Source organism: Prunus avium, chromosome 3 (assembly GCF_965620075.1).
Source record: "Prunus avium chromosome 3, drPruAviu1.hap1.1, whole genome shotgun sequence".
NCBI lineage: Eukaryota > Viridiplantae > Streptophyta > Magnoliopsida > Rosales > Rosaceae > Prunus > Prunus avium.
The window spans coordinates 33670507-33685706 of NC_142286.1; the positions used below are offsets into that span (position 1 = coordinate 33670507).

At 36.6% G+C, this 15200-nt stretch overlaps 2 protein-coding genes and 3 non-coding genes across 7 annotated transcripts; 3 read left to right on the top strand and 2 right to left on the bottom strand.

Moving 5' to 3' along the window:
* The first annotated feature begins 317 nt into the window (after positions 1-317).
* Positions 318-384, top strand: LOC148295987 (small nucleolar RNA U49). The gene has a single exon (XR_015834948.1). It is a non-coding gene; the product is annotated as a small nucleolar RNA U49 (small nucleolar RNA).
* A 170-nt stretch (positions 385-554) lies between these two features.
* Positions 555-700, top strand: LOC148295988 (small nucleolar RNA snoR2/U65). Its single transcript, XR_015834947.1, has one exon. It is a non-coding gene; the product is annotated as a small nucleolar RNA snoR2/U65 (small nucleolar RNA).
* A 57-nt stretch (positions 701-757) lies between these two features.
* On the top strand, positions 758-840 carry LOC148295989 (small nucleolar RNA snoR77Y). The gene has a single exon (XR_015834967.1). It is a non-coding gene; the product is annotated as a small nucleolar RNA snoR77Y (small nucleolar RNA).
* A 957-nt stretch (positions 841-1797) lies between these two features.
* Positions 1798-7475, bottom strand: LOC110771425 (Xanthine/uracil permease family protein). Its single transcript, XM_021975721.2, has 14 exons — positions 7194-7475; positions 6026-6123; positions 5736-5912; positions 5035-5135; positions 4875-4950; positions 4342-4401; positions 4063-4250; positions 3880-3976; positions 3583-3669; positions 3301-3359; positions 3116-3207; positions 2694-2771; positions 2449-2609; positions 1798-2286 (listed from the first exon to the last, which is right to left on the bottom strand). Exons 1-14 carry the CDS (start codon positions 7267-7269, stop codon positions 2074-2076), a joined length of 1563 nt encoding a protein of 520 aa, XP_021831413.2. The 5' UTR covers positions 7270-7475; the 3' UTR covers positions 1798-2073.
* A 2427-nt stretch (positions 7476-9902) lies between these two features.
* On the bottom strand, positions 9903-14902 carry LOC110771432 (Nodulin MtN21 /EamA-like transporter family protein). 3 transcript variants are annotated; one of them, XM_021975729.2, is made up of 10 exons: positions 14384-14902; positions 13775-13928; positions 13434-13608; positions 12822-12937; positions 12598-12657; positions 11964-12102; positions 11408-11474; positions 10713-10784; positions 10500-10565; positions 9903-10180 (listed from the first exon to the last, which is right to left on the bottom strand). In XM_021975729.2, the coding sequence occupies exons 1-10, from the start codon at positions 14561-14563 to the stop codon at positions 10046-10048; spliced, it is 1164 nt and encodes a 387-aa protein (XP_021831421.1). In that variant the 5' UTR covers positions 14564-14902; the 3' UTR covers positions 9903-10045. The 3 variants fall into 3 exon arrangements, with proteins under 3 accessions (XP_021831421.1, XP_088107320.1, XP_088107321.1); XM_088251194.1 differs by lacking the exon at positions 14384-14902 and having other exon boundaries at positions 12822-12912; positions 13775-13917; XM_088251195.1 differs by lacking the exon at positions 14384-14902 and having other exon boundaries at positions 12822-12912; positions 13434-13603; positions 13775-13916.
* Between the last annotated feature and the right edge of the window lie 298 nt (positions 14903-15200).

Consider the following 15200-nt stretch of genomic DNA (forward strand, 5'->3'; position numbering starts at 1 on the left):
AAAAAATTCAAACCTTTGCAAGGTGAGCTCGGGCCGGCCGAGTGGACCGAACTGTAAGACCCGTTCTTTAGGCCCAATTTACAAGGCCTATTATATTGATCCAAAATATAGCCCATATTCGGAATTAGGGTTTACAAAAGATCATTACTTTTTCCTATATAAAGCCCCCTCTCTTTGTATCTTCCATGAATTGGCGACTCCTCGCTCTATTGGTTAAACTTGTTGCAGCCGCTGGTCTCTATTCTCAATTTGGGGTTTCAGGGCTTTATGGTTATAATGTTTTAGGGTTAGGGTTTTTGTAGTTGCAGCCTGATTGATACCAATGAGGAAGAATGCCCAAAGTGATAGGAAGTGCCGTATGACACTTTAAACAGCGGCGGCTACACGGAAAGAGCCGCTTCGTTCCCATCCGCCGATGATTGGTTCATTGGTCGGGAACAGGTGGCTCCGGTGTACCGCCGTGTGTGTGATTTGGAACGGGATTCTGAGGGTCTAAATTATTTTTCTTGAAATGATTAATTTCCAATTTTGTCTTCTTTTCCCGATAATTTGAAGGTTCGATGCCACGTCGCCGGTAGCTGAAATAGCCTTGACCGACGATGCTACATTGAACCAACAGCGATCCCTTTCGCATTCTGATAGGAACCTGTGGATCCTAATACACTCTGGTCCACGGAGCCGATTTACTGCGATTACATTTTTTTTAATTTTTTTTATAAATTTTGTTGGTCTTTTATTTTTGTTTATTGAGTAATTGAAGCCAATGAGGATTTATGTTTTAGTTGGAATTACCGACTGAATATTCTTTGATGAAAAACGACTGGCTTTCTGAGGCTTCAGAAAATTTATTTTTACTTTTTTCATTTTTCAAAAAAAAAATATATTGCATTCCTTTTGCTTCCAACTTTTTACGAAAAGAATTTTTTTGATTTTGGGGTGATTTATTTTGCCATTTTCACAAGGTTTGTACAGAAATGGCTTTTTGGGCTAAAATCTTGTACCATACCCAATTAGTGATATAATCATTCAATGCATTCTTATAAAAAAATAATCATTTAAAATATAAAATTGGGTTAACTACATTTTACTCTCCGAGGTTAGAATCATTATCAAAATTGGCTCCGAGGTTTCAATTTCGTCAACATAAAATCTAATGTTTAATATGACTAAATTATGCATTGCGTCAATGAATGGGTTAAACTGATTGGCATCGTGAAATATAGTGGCAAGGTGAAATCAAAATTGACCCTTTCACCAGGAAGAACAAACTAGTTGTGATGATGGCAGACCAGAAGTTTTAGTTCAATCTTCCTCTGAATCAAACTAAATCAATTTTACTTGGGACACAAATCAAATATAAAATCATTTGATGATCAAGCTATGGTGTTTCTAAAATGCCAATTCAGAACTATTTCCAAACCTTTTCTTATTGAGAGAGTGAAAATATACTAAATTCAATTTGACATTTACATAGTTTTACACTCCACTCGATATGTCAAATAAATAATTATTGTAACTGTCAAATCATTCAAGATAAAGAATAAAAAAAATAAAAAAGGAAGATAATAAATGAAAGTAACAACCAGCTGTCTTTAAAAAATAATAAAATATTCATTTGACATCTTGCTTTTGGGATGTCAAAAGTAACAGCTGAACCTCCAGCCTTCATTCCACATCAGCTTTGACAATTCGGTTGGAGTGAGGTGAGATGTTATTTCTAGCTGTTAAATGTCTATGTGGCACTTTTGACATATCGGTTGGAGATGCTCTAACAGGTATTTTGCAAATTTTCTAAACTTTTGTTAGAGAAAGAAGGAAATTATATTATTTCATTATTTTGGGTTGAAGAAGACATGGACGAAATGCTCTACAATCTCCTATTCTGGACCTAAGGACAGAGAGGCCCACAAAAAAAATAGTGAAGCTGAAGAAAAATTCGCATTTGCTAAGATAATCCTTGGATTGGATAATACTACTACTACACTAATGGAGATGAACCAATCATTGTTAGAATATTGGAATTGGATAGCTTGGCTCAAGTGTTGGTCTCAACTTTCATCCAAATCCTGCCTGCTACGTAGGTGGGAAGAATCTGTTGAGATTAAATGGCAAAGTGTAGAACTCTTCATTTCTGTTGTCTCCTCTGAACGTTCTGAACTTAACCCACCATGGCATTCCTCTATCTTTCTTTGATTTTTCCACCTCTAAGGTGTTGTCGAGAAACACCGCCACAATCAACCCCACCGTCGGAGGAGAGGAGAATATGGTATTCAAAAATGCATTGAACTGCAAAGACACAAGATTATAATATCAATGGCCAAAGAGTTGCAAAAGCCATTCTGTATTTTAGTTCAAGCAAGATGAACATGTGCTTCATTTACAGATATCCAGTTATATCCTAGACCTTAACCGGAATGAATACTAGAGTTTTGTTAGGATATTACTCACCCATCCAGCGTTGGTATGGACGAGACCATGGTGCGAAGGATTCCAATATTCGTTGAAGAACCGAGGGACAGATATCCCAAGGAACAGGGAAAGCCCGGTGATAATGAGGTTTCTCATAGAGTTCATGTTTGTGAACTGAAGAAATGACAATCCTACTGAACCTGCAAACAGGCAAGGAGTATTTGTGAAGTGAGTGAAAGAAGAAAATAATAAGTAATCTTACTTAAGCTTGCGTTGTGACATACCCACGAGGCCGAAGACAACACAATATAGTGCTGCATATATTGGGAAGGGTATAGATGCAAATACAGCCCCAAATTTACCTGCAAAAGGATTAGAGAGGGAAATTAATCATGGACTATCTTTTGAATCCCAAATGAGAAACCATTAAGGCTGACTACTATATGTAACTTTAGCTTTACACCTGAATGCTATAGCTAAAATCGAAAGGGAAGAGAAAAATGCAATGGCAAAGACTTGATTTCTCTTCAAACCCTTAACTTTTGAATGGAAAAGAACATGACAGTCTTTCTTAGATTTCTTTCAAGACCAAGCCATTAGATGTGGAAGTTCCATATAAAAGGAGATCCATTGAGCAGCTAAGAATTGCATTGCTCCCAATTAGGACCTGAACTTCCTTGAGTCTCATAAGGTTAATAATACTGACCTAAGATTGAGAAGAATATCATGAATCCAGCAGAAATTTCAACAACTCTACGACTTCCAACTCGGGTCAGTCCAAGAAGTCCTACATTTTCCCTGGTACAGATGATCAAGATCTTAGTCAAAAAAACCTTTAAATGGGAGAAGACCACAGAACAAGCTTTGCAGAACTCTATTGTGGTGTCTTACACAGAAACAGTAGAACCAGTGCCTGTACCAAAAAGTCCATCAAGCAAAATGCCAATTCCCTGAAAATGATACATATAAAAAACCAGTCAGCTTTTAAGCAATGCACATATTGATTTAGAAGTCAACATATTAGAATCACCATTAGATCCCCAGAAAAAAAAAAAAAAAATTGTTAAATGAGAGTTGCCTAAACAATATTCTATATCTTCAATCTTTGTATTATATTCACGATGCTAGCCTGATGTATGCCACAAAAGTCACAAGTGTTTGAGACTAGTTCACCTGCCAGCCAATACCACGGCTCAATACATAAGCAGGAGGAGGAGTGGCAATCGCCAATCTTGATGCTGCCTTGTATGCACCGGTTGACTGCAATATATAAGTAACTGTCAGGACTCAAAAAGTGCTTTTGATGAGGCAGTCAGTCCTATTACAGAGACATGTAAAAAGAGGAAGCTGACATATTCCCAACTCTTAAGCCACATAACAAAGATGGCAGACAAAGGCTTGTCGTTGATTAGTGAAGCAATGTAGCAAATCATTAAAAATAATAATAATAATAATAATAATAATAAATACCTCAACCACTGAAACAAGAACAGCTGACATCATTGCAAATGAGTGACCAGCTGAAAATGTAGGAGGACCCCACTGCAGAGGATATGGGAACTTGAACCTGATATGGCATAATAAGAAAAGATCTCAAAACCAGAAAATATTCAGAAGGCACATTATGAGAAGGCAAATTCTTCTTTGGCATACCATGGGGCAGTAGATATGAGATTTTCCCTGTCTGTACGGCAGCTGATTTGAGTTCTAACAGGTTTGTCACGGTAAGCCCCACCGGCAGTTAAGGTAAGGGAATAGATCCAAATGATTGCGACACAAAACAATACTGGAAACCGCTCAAAAATAGGGACACCTCTAAATGGTCTCACATGCTTCAGATACTGAGAATAAACAAAAAAAACTCTCATGAAGGAAAGAAATGATTAATACAAGTGTCAATGAAATGATAATGCAAAATGCAAAAGCACTTACTTGGGACAAACCAATGACCAACAACAGCATTGGAATTCCAATTTCCACACAATTTCCCAACTGAAACAAATATTGAAATTATATACTAGCATAATTTCCAAAGAGAAGGAACTACAAAATTTGCAAAAGTGGAATATGAGGTATCCATCAGATATATGGTAAAAAGAACAAACTACATGAAGTATGCTCATCTAGAAAATCATGATGTTCAGTTTTCATTAGGTTTAATAATTCGGTTGAAAATTAAAATACTACGTAGAGATTCTGCAGGAAAAGATGGGATGTTCAAATTTCATTGAAAAATTCATTGAGAGGGTATATACTCTATCGAAAAAGGTGAAAATTTTATATGCTGAAATCCTCAGATTGGCCTTCTTGAAGTTAGCTTCCGGAATTGTACAATATTCTAGAACAAATCGATGGTGATTGTCCAGAAAAAGAAATGCTGCTCCTAAAGAGGCACTAACCACTTGACATGTAAGCTCATTTGGGGTCAACTGAATGGAACAAAACATTGTCATAGAAAAACTTACCGCAGGAAACCCCCGCTCAAACAATCCCAAGCCAACCAATCCAACTACAGGTGCCATGCCAAGTGGACTGAAAAACCTGCAAAATAACCCATATGATGCTGTCAATCTATTTTGATTTAGAAGCTTAAACTTTTCACTATATCTTCTACTATTAGCATACCGTGAGAAGAGACCCCAAACTTGGCTGTAACCCAGAATGATTTGTATGCTTGAAGCTACAATTAGAGCTCCTTGGATAGCACGCATTGTTTGAATAAATCTCTGCAAACCAATGACATGGGAAGATCTCTTTCAATACCCTACCAAATCAGAAAGGTGCTTAAGTACAATTGCTGAATAGGAAATAAATGCAGAAATATCTGATGGGATTGAGGTTTACATTTTACATGAATTGTAATGTCAGAGTCACAAAACTTATGAATCAAATGAACTTATCTAACCTCCTATTCAGTCTTGAAATGACTGATATACATGTAAAAAGAAGAGGAAAAAAAAGGCCAACGGCTTATGCAAAGATTCCTGAACCAATGTTAAGCTCCTTGATATCATGCATTTTAAATGATTTCACTTCTGGAAGTCATCACATTTAGCAGGGTAAGCTTGTAATTAAGCTTCCTTTCTGCATATTCCTCTCAAAGGCAGGTCCTTCCCAGCAGTGAAACCATGGGTCCGCCTCTAAGAAGAGGTTAATACTAAAGGTATTAGCCGTTCCGAAGCCGGCTAATAGTAAATCAGTATACGAATTCTTTCTTAATTGGTGCATTAAAATGCCATGGTATTGTTGATGCATATATTTATTTCCACGAGGTTCCCAGACACACTTCCAAGGGGGTGAAGAGGAGTACTAGGAGAGTTACTTACTTCATGGGGTTCAATAATCCGTTGCAGTTTGGAGTCGCTTACAATATAAGCTATGGGAATGACATAAGAAAAGGAGCCTCCAACTACAGTAGGCAACCTGGTTCCAAAAAGTGCTTGGAGAAGTGTGTTAATTCCAGCTACAAAGAGGAGTGTTTGTATGACTCGTGCCTTATCACCCTGGTTGAGAACGAGAAAATGGTTTAAGATAACAGAAAGAATAAAATTTTATCACAGTGACTAAACATGATTGCGAGAGTAAAATCGTTAGTTTGCAAGAAGAAGGGGCTTACATCGCTTCCACCCATTGCAGGGACAAGGGCTGAAGGAATCATTACACTTGTACCCAGCATCATGATGTAGTTTTGAAATGCTAGAACTATGGTTTCAACTGCAAAACAAAATTTAAAAATTATACATATAAGCAACTTGCATACTTTCTCAATACCCCCAATAATCTATCCTACAGGACAAACATTTCTTTACTTTTTTCATTTTGCCAATTGGTCTTGAGTACTAAACCTTAAGAATGCGCATATTTATCATTAGATGCTATGTCTAAAGCATGATTATTAACACGTGGGTGCCAGTCACAATTCCAACATCATCCTTCTTGCCACTAATGATACACAATAACAAAAGTACTAATCAGCAGCAGTTCCACAAGCAATGGAGAAGCTTTGCCCTGATGGGCAAATTGGTAACTACAGTCCACACATTACTATATTCTTAACATAAAGTATGACCCTGATGACTACCAAACCTCTGTTTGGTAACCAAGAAATGAGAAGACACACTCATTACACCATCAGTAGCACTTTAAGCTACAGCTTCAACTTGAGAATTTCCTAATATGTTGCTGCACTTCACGACGCAAGTCCTTTTAACTTGTAATGATGCCACATTAACCTTTTTATTTTCGGTCAAGCACGATGTGACATCAACTTACACCAACCAATTACAAATTTAATATTCCCAGCAACCAAACAAAGCATATAAACTAATCTGTTCCAAGTTCTAAATAATGAAACTGCATGACCCACCAGTTTGAAAGCGATACATTCCAAGATTTTCTCATGACTTATAGAAATACACGCAAAGAAACAAGGTTTTCTTGAAAAGAAATGTTTCTCATACACACAATGTCAAGTTAATAATGCCACATTGCTTCAAATTATAGTCGATGAAGAAATATCAAATACCAGTAACTACAATCTCAGTAAGCACTAAAGCTTCAAACTTGACAACAAAATCTTTAAAACCCACAATCCCATATCTCTAAAACAATGTTCTTTGGCACTAAAACCCCATGACCAGATTACAAAAAATGGAGGCAGAGAGAGAGAGAGAGAGAGAGAGAGAGAGAGAAGAGATAGCTACTGCAACATACACGCCCATTTGTTATTCAGATACTTAGTGTAGAGAAAGTGAAAACAAGAGACAGAGAGAGATAGAGCATACCCCAAGGAGGGTTGGAATCTATGCAATACTCAAGGTCTTGGAGCTGTTCCATGGGAAGGTGGGTAATGTCAGCCATTGGTGAAGCAGATGAGCTTAGAGTGTTTTCCACACAACCCAGGAATCAAAAGAAGAAGAAGAAGAAGGAATAACAAAGTAAAGTGCAGATATAAAGTGAGCACACAATAAAAGCAAGTGAGCTAAAAATAAATAAAGGCACAGAGAAAAGAAAGAAGGAACAACATGCAAAGCATAACACAAAGCCTCTCTGTGACGCTCTCTCTGCTGTCGTCGGCTAGCCTGCTCCTTTAAACAGTCTTTCAGATTACACATTTACCCTTCCCATTTGGGCCATTGCTCCTTCCAACAATTTTCTGATGGAATAACTCCGAAAAAGACGCTTTTATCCCCATTTTTTGTTGTACGGCAAATCTTTTGATAAGGTTTTTGGGGGCCCAAGGAAAGGATTTTCTGTCACTCTATGACTGTTGAGTACATCCATAACATCACCCTCCAATGTTTTTTTTCCAATAAGCATTCATCACTCTACCAATTATGACTGAGCAAGCATTGGGTTACATATAATTTTTCATTTCTTGTCCCACAACTTTCTTTTGAACAAGTTAGAAAATCATAATTGTCACGTGTACGCGAATGATTTGGGGCTTTCAATTGAGGCGGGATTCATCAATCAAAGATTAACAAGTGTAATTATTAAATGAAAAATACTAATTATATATAGTCGTCACATGTATATTTGAGTTCTACATTAATCAACGATCAACAATTATTTACGTATAACTAACAAAGTAGTTGACAAACCAACTAGAGCTCTCTAGTTGAGCTTCAACTATTGGTTAAGAGAAGGTCATTGTTGGTAATACATACAGAGTGAGTGATGGTTGTAGGTAGGTAGAGCAAGTTGTTGAGCTGCATTATGGCTCATTTTCAGGTGAATGATTTACCATTGAAGTTGAAAAGCATTTAATAACATTAATTGTTCTTGATTTTGAATTTGGATATTTCCCTTCTATTTCGTTTGCGATGGAAAAAGAAAAAGAAAAAAAGTGAGAGAATATATGTGCTGGACCTGCTAAAGAAGGGCAATGGAGGTAAATATGTGGCAGGAGGGGGACCAAATTTATAAAGGGTCAGCATAAAGTCAAAGAAGGAAGGGTTGCGAGGTTTGCACGTGCGGGTAAGTGAGCTTTCGGCCAAGAAGACTTGCCTCTTCTCTCTCTCTCTCTCTCTGCTTTTTTATTCCCACTTCCCAGTTTCCCACCATGAGCATGACATTCCATTCCCCACAAAAATCCGATTCCCGTGGAAGAATTTGAAAAACAAAAAAAACAAACACAACCCATTTCTAACCAAAACCATATCTGAGCTTTTCTTTCGTTTTCAAACTTACAAGATAAGAATCTCTTAAAAAAACCCCCCTTTCTCTCTCTCTCTCTCTTCCTCTATTGTCGATTTGGCTTGGTTTGGATGCATTGCCAGCCTAAAATATAGGGGGCCTTCAGCTTTGGATTTTTTTCAAATAAATAAAAAAAGGAAAATATTTCCCTCCTTTTCCTGTAAGCTGGAACTTTTATATTCCTACTAATGACAGTATAACATGCGTATATAAATTTTTCTTATTGTATTTTTGATGAATTAGTTTTGCACATGTATCTAACCGTGACTAAAGACAAGTTGTACATGTGCCAAACTGTAATTTGCAGAAAATACGAGCATCTCCTTCCAATCAAGAAAGCAAGCTGTATTAGAAAATAAAATACATAGGCCCGATGTTTTGGGTATTTGTAAGTCCTTTTATTGGTAACACCACTTGAATTGAGGTTTACGAACAAATAGGACAGATTGTATGCTGTATGATTGCTTGTACTTAACCAAAAAGAAGAGGACCACCTCCACCACCAGTTAAAATAGTCCTGCCATTGTAAGAGACTATTGAAAATTACATTGCTATGCAAGTGTTGGATGGTATATTGTGCATACATGTCTGTTATTGTGAAGAGATTATAAAATAGTACAGTATATGGTCACGTGATATAATATTGTTATTTTTAACATATGAGGTGATATTAGTAAGGTAAGGACGTCTTATATTGTTTTCAGTCTCACTTGATGATATATTTTCTCTCTTTATTTTCCAAATTTTTGGGGCACAATCAAGAGAGTAATGTAATGACTTGTCTTCCTTACTCATTTATGGCAACAACTATCATCAATTATGTGCCCGAGAAAGAAAATATCAGCATATCAAAAAGAGAATAAAGTCAGCTCAGCTGCTCAGGATTTCAATTTTCTGCAACTGAGTTGTCACTCTCCGGTCTCCCTATCAATTAATCCAGCAAGGACATCTCTGCCTCTGGGCAATAATGCTCTCTTTGATTTTTAAGTTTGTTCTCCAAATTATAAACTTCAGTTATGCACTTGATTAACTCTTCTTCCTATACGAAGAAATATTTTTGAGTTGTGCTTGGATCAGTTGACAACATTGGAGTGGTCGATTCCCAGTCATTAATGCATACGGGGCTCACATGCATCAACGACTAGAAATTGTCCACTGTTGGTGACTGCTCCCAGATACCTGTAATTGTGATCCATTTGCCAGAAATGAAGGCTCTATTTGTTAGCATCTATAAGGATAAGCTTGTCAATCAGTTGTTGTTGCAAGATTAGAGAGGTGGTAAAAAGAATCAAAGGTGAATCAAGAAACGAAGGCTCTATATTTGCTTGCTATCTTGCATTGTAACAATGTATACAATTTTAAGAACTCTACAAATGAACAGGTTGAGTACAACAAATTAGGTGCCCAACTTTTAACAAATCAGAAGAAATTGTATCTTTCATTCCATTTCTTTATCGGGTCCAATATACATGGTGCAACAAACAGAAACGAAAATAAGCAGACATCCGAAAATTCGACCAAACGATAGAGCAATCCTTGAGGAACCAATGCCCCATAATTGTGACAGGGCAGCCTGAAACAAAGAAAAACAAGAATAAACTGGGTAGCATTTTCTGTGGTTAAAAAGTTCTCCAGAGTGTTGATGAATCGTGGCTAACATTTGAACCAAAATTTCTTCTCATGTTCATGAAGCATTTTCTTTTGTTTCTTTATCTGATTTAATATAGTAATTATTGCCACTTTCTAGATTTTCCAATTGTGTTCTGTTTCCTCATACCAAACAGCCCATACTTTTACAAGATCTCATTCCCATCACATTTTACATGCACTTTCCATCCCAATTAAAAATCAAAATCATGCGAGTGATAATTACATTCAAACAGGAAAGTTACCTCCATGTATATAACATTTGCAACTTTGCCGGTTTTCTCAAGCTGCAGTCCACGAGCTAAAAATACCTGAAATTGACCACACAAGTTGAGAAGTCCATAACTGCTGGAGCATTATCAGAGAAAAAGAAGTCTATAGTTGAGTGCATGCTTCATTGCATCACAATTCTGTGTGTGACAGAAAAGGATAGGGAAAAGAAAAGTTCAGAACAGCACCTCTGCAAAGAAGGCCAGAACACCAAGTACAAGCATAACTGAAAATGAATAAACATCCGGGAAAACAAACTCCTGAAAGAAAAGAAAAAAAAGTAAATATTTAGCACACCTAAAAATTGCATATAACATCAAAAGAACAATAACCAGAAAGCATTGAAGCCAAATGCATGACTCACAGCCATTACGAAGTCAAAGCATTCAACCCAAAAAATTGTAAAGAAACTAATAACAATAATCTAGAGGAGATATCTGTCTAGACTGAGCCAAGGCTTCAACAAATTATACTAGATAACACTGGAAATGCACCAGAAACAGCCCCTCTCCAGTTAGCCCACTTGTTTGTAAGAAAAAGATATCATAATCAGCATCAATTCATAACCATAAATTCAACAAGAAAATAATAACCGCCATAATAATCCTTCATTTGTCATAAAAGTCAGCATCTGTTAATAATTTATAATCAGATAGATCTCTATGAATTGGTAACAGAAAATAAATCTGGATAACATCATAATGGCAAGATTTTGAATCTGCCCTCCCCCTCCCTTGAATAAAATAAAGATAAAAGATTAAAAAAAGAGGTAAATGAGGGTTTCAAGTTGCTAGGCAATCAGTGATATATTAAACAAGGAGTGTGGCAGACTCGAAATAACAACTTTATAAAGCACAGCGTTGCAACCATGACATCAACTTACCTCAAGGGCAAAAAGACAAATTCCTGAAGCAGGACTAGCCAGTATACCAAATGAAAAGACTGTCAACCTGAAAATTGAACAGAGAATTTATCTAGGTAGTTTTATTACATAAAAATAATTTTTCTGAAATTTCCAAGATAGCACTTGGATGCAATAGAATGTTGTGTTTACCCCCTTGTATGATGTACATTTTAGAAATGCAACATAATATCATATAATCTCTTACATGCTTTTAATATTTTCTTGCCTTGATAATCATGGAACTGAAACAGTTATAGACATCTTAATTAAAGGTTATGCTCTTTGTATAAACCCCATCTGAAACTGAAAAAGAATTAAGCTACATAAACGGTCTTGAACATAATGGGATAGTATGGCAATGTTCCAATGTTTATGCTTTTGAAGATAAAAAGAAATAGCACATTATCATCAATTTCATATTTGCTTAAAGTTTATAGCATTAATCAAGTGAAACATAATTGAAAAGCGCAGAGAATACTTATAAACCATTTTCATGCTGGACTTAAATTTACAAAGAAGCAATCAGCAATCTTACAGTGGCTGATCAGATGCTTTTGCTCCAGCCCTTGTAAGGCAGTAGCTGATTCCGCCGGTTATTGATGAAAATATACCGGCTAAGATTGCATATATATGGCTGCTTCCCTTGACACTTATATTCTTTCCTCCATTTTTATCTAATCCTCATGCATAATTCCAGAGTTAGTATTCCAGAGTTCAAGGAATAGTGGTAGAAAACACCCAAATGTTACATTATTTCATGCTAGTGTCTTCTACATGCCCATTTCTCTTACAAGCATTAATCTGCTCAAGGTTAATAGGCAAAAATGAACTAGTTTCACAGAATTTACTGAAATATGATCTATGCACATATATTACTAACTCTCACTCATGCATACAAATCTAAACCTTTTTTTGTCAAGAATCTTATGCGTAGCGTTCTCTCAAAAGGCATATAGAGGGAGTGAGACACATATACACTTTCTTCATGATTTGTAATAAAGTATACATGTACTTAGTGGACTACTGTCTCAGAGTTGTTTCCTTGCAGAAAGTGAAAAGGCAGGATATGCATGCATGTGTCACACCTAAAATTATCTATACACTTTTATACATATTGAAAGCATCCACATCTAGTGTATAATATAGATTATGTTAACTCACTTCTGTACCTTGTGTAGTAAGCATTTGTCGAAAAATGAAGAGCACACCAAAGAAACTGCATGCAAGACCTGGAAAATGAACGACAATTGACATTGGAATCACTTCCTGACCATCAAAAGGTAGTTTAAGAAATTCTTCCAAATTCTAACAACTTCATAAAGGACTCATATATGCAACATTATCTTCAAACTAGAGTAAGAATAAATAATTATAAACATTATATACTACATACCTCCAACATCTGCAATTTTATACTTCTCGTGTAGAATGACTCTGGCCACAATTGAAGCCATAATTGGAGTGGTAAAGCTCAATACAATAGCCTGAGACAAAGGTAACCTTTGAATGCTGAAATGAAACCAATTCTAGTTATTTCTGTGGTGTTTACACATTACAGAAACAAGTTTTAAAGCACGGAGCTCAGAGGCTGTCTTAAAAGCATTTCAAACATACTGTAGCGGACATGAAGAACATCAGACAGATAAACAAACTTAAAAATATAAGTTAGTCAAATACTTGGACTGCTCTAAAACAATAGCTGTTCCATTGGAGCCAATGGATGCATTAGTATTTCATCTCTTCCGATCCTACAGTATCCTAATTTTCTGCTCTTCATTATAAGATAACATATATTTTTTTGGAACATAGCCTCATTTTGATCAGCTCGTACACAGTTTACAAAACTACATTTACATGCCTATGGGTAAATAAACTGTAATTTGCATATTGGTAGAATACAGTACAGAAACTGCTTCTATCCACGTGGTAAGTATCATGACATGAATACATTAACACCAGAGAGAGTAAATCCTCCTACCAAACAAACAGTCAAAAGCATACTCACCAATAAATGAAACTTATCAATGAGAGATATCCCATAAGGGCTCTTGAGATCAAAAGATTCTTCACATTTGCCAGCCCAAATATTGGCTGTCCGCTCTTTCTCAACCACACAAATGACAATACCAAGATAATCGTACATCTTGTAAACGCAGCCTCAAGCAAAGGAATGGGCTGAGCTGCCATAATAAAACAGTGTGAAATATAATGAAAGAATAAAATAGAGAGAGAGAGAGAGAGAGAGAGAGAGAGAGAGAGAGAGAACACAAGGCTGAAACAAGTTATGTGCATCATATGCCATGAGACTTGCAATTGAGTCATAAATAGAATGCAAAACTTACTAACCAGAAAAAACTTCGGAAAAAACTTCCATGACAAAGTAGATGGTAGATGAGATGGCCATACACATTAGACCAGAGTATCTCGATCCACTCCATACCCACGAAATAAAATGAGCTACTGGGGATGTCTCTGCTTCAAGTGGTTTCCTTACCTGATCCTATAAACAAATATACAACATCAATGTAATCAACAAAAAAACAACATTGCAGACTTCAATCGTTGATTTACTTTTCCTTCTACATTTCCCTCCAAAATGACAAAGCAATCACTAGACTTAATTGAGACAGAACCAAAACTGAACGATCACTCTCCGGCACTAAGGCATTAAACTATTTAATGATGACCAATTTTTTCACTGCTTTGGTTACTAAACTAAATTTTAGCTCCTTTTGCATTTGGAGTACTAGAAAACTGAAAGTGCAAAATTTAAAAATGAGACTTCTTCAATTTTCACAGCAACCGAAAGGGCAAAACACACCACACTATCAAAAGCTAGAGAAATAAAACCCTAGCAATATTATCATCTATATACAATTCAAATTCGTCGTGAACAGTAACAAATTGAAAAAAAAGAAGGAAATATTAGATTAAATTAAAGTGAGGGAATCTTACCCTAGGTGCTTTTCGAGGATAAGAGACGGTGAATATGTTGATTTTGGGCTTCTCAGGCGGCGTTAAGAGAGGGGCTATCTCGTCCGTGGCGGCCACGCTGCCATCATCGGAACCTGATGCGTCGCGCACGATCAGCTCCAGCTCGTTCTCTCCGTCGCTGGTCTCTGCGGACGATGCCATTCGCGCGCTTCCAATTTCTCCAGAAACCCTAGAAAAGCTTTGTCTGCTTCGGAAGGAACAGCTGAAAATTCAATCTCCCGGAGGAGAAAAAATGCCAAATGCTAGTCTTATGCAGTGTGCGTGCGTGCGTTGGTTCGTTGGAAAGCAACGCGTAAACGGTCAAGTTGGTGTCACTGTCCACGTGGAGCGACCGCAGTGGGAAGCTGAACTCTTCGCCCAGCTGAGTTGGACACAATCGACAGTTGTAATTTCCCGGGCAATGTCAAGTTTTCGCCCGCCATCAGCTTTTTAATTAATTATGAGAAATTTGCTTCTTCTTTTTTGGGTCAGAGGATGAGAGCTTTGCTTCTAGAAAAATGCCAATCCGAAATTTTAACCCAATACTTTTTTATTTCATATAAATACACAAAAACTTGAAAATCGAAATTTTTTATGTTCTTCATTTGATTTTAATTTCTTTTGTCATTGCAATACAAACAATTTCTTACGATAAAATTACACTCAGCTACTTTAATATATAGAGAAAGGAATTAAACTTGAACTATCCTCGTGGAAAGAAAAATCAAACTTGAACGCAAGAGGACGGTAATACTGCCTTCCCTAACCAGCCTAACTCACACTTGCTGACCAAACCATA

Excerpts from the sequence above, each read along its gene's own strand:
- LOC110771432 (XM_021975729.2), bottom strand. The coding sequence starts at position 14,563 with ATGGCATCGTCCGCAGAGACCAGCGACGGAGAGAACGAGCTGGAGCTG. Across the intron at positions 13,929-14,383 it reads ATCCTCGAAAAGCACCTAGG|GATCAGGTAAGGAAACCACT; the intron begins GTAAGATTCCCT and ends ATTTGTTTATAG. Across the intron at positions 12,103-12,597 it reads ACAAATGCTTACTACACAAG|ATAAAAATGGAGGAAAGAAT; the intron begins GTACAGAAGTGA and ends CATGAGGATTAG.
- LOC110771425 (XM_021975721.2), bottom strand. The coding sequence starts at position 7,269 with ATGGCTGACATTACCCACCTTCCCATGGAACAGCTCCAAGACCTTGAG. Across the intron at positions 5,136-5,735 it reads GGATTATTGAACCCCATGAA|AGATTTATTCAAACAATGCG; the intron begins GTAAGTAACTCT and ends ATTGGTTTGCAG. Across the intron at positions 3,977-4,062 it reads CTCATATCTACTGCCCCATG|GTTCAAGTTCCCATATCCTC; the intron begins GTATGCCAAAGA and ends ATGCCATATCAG.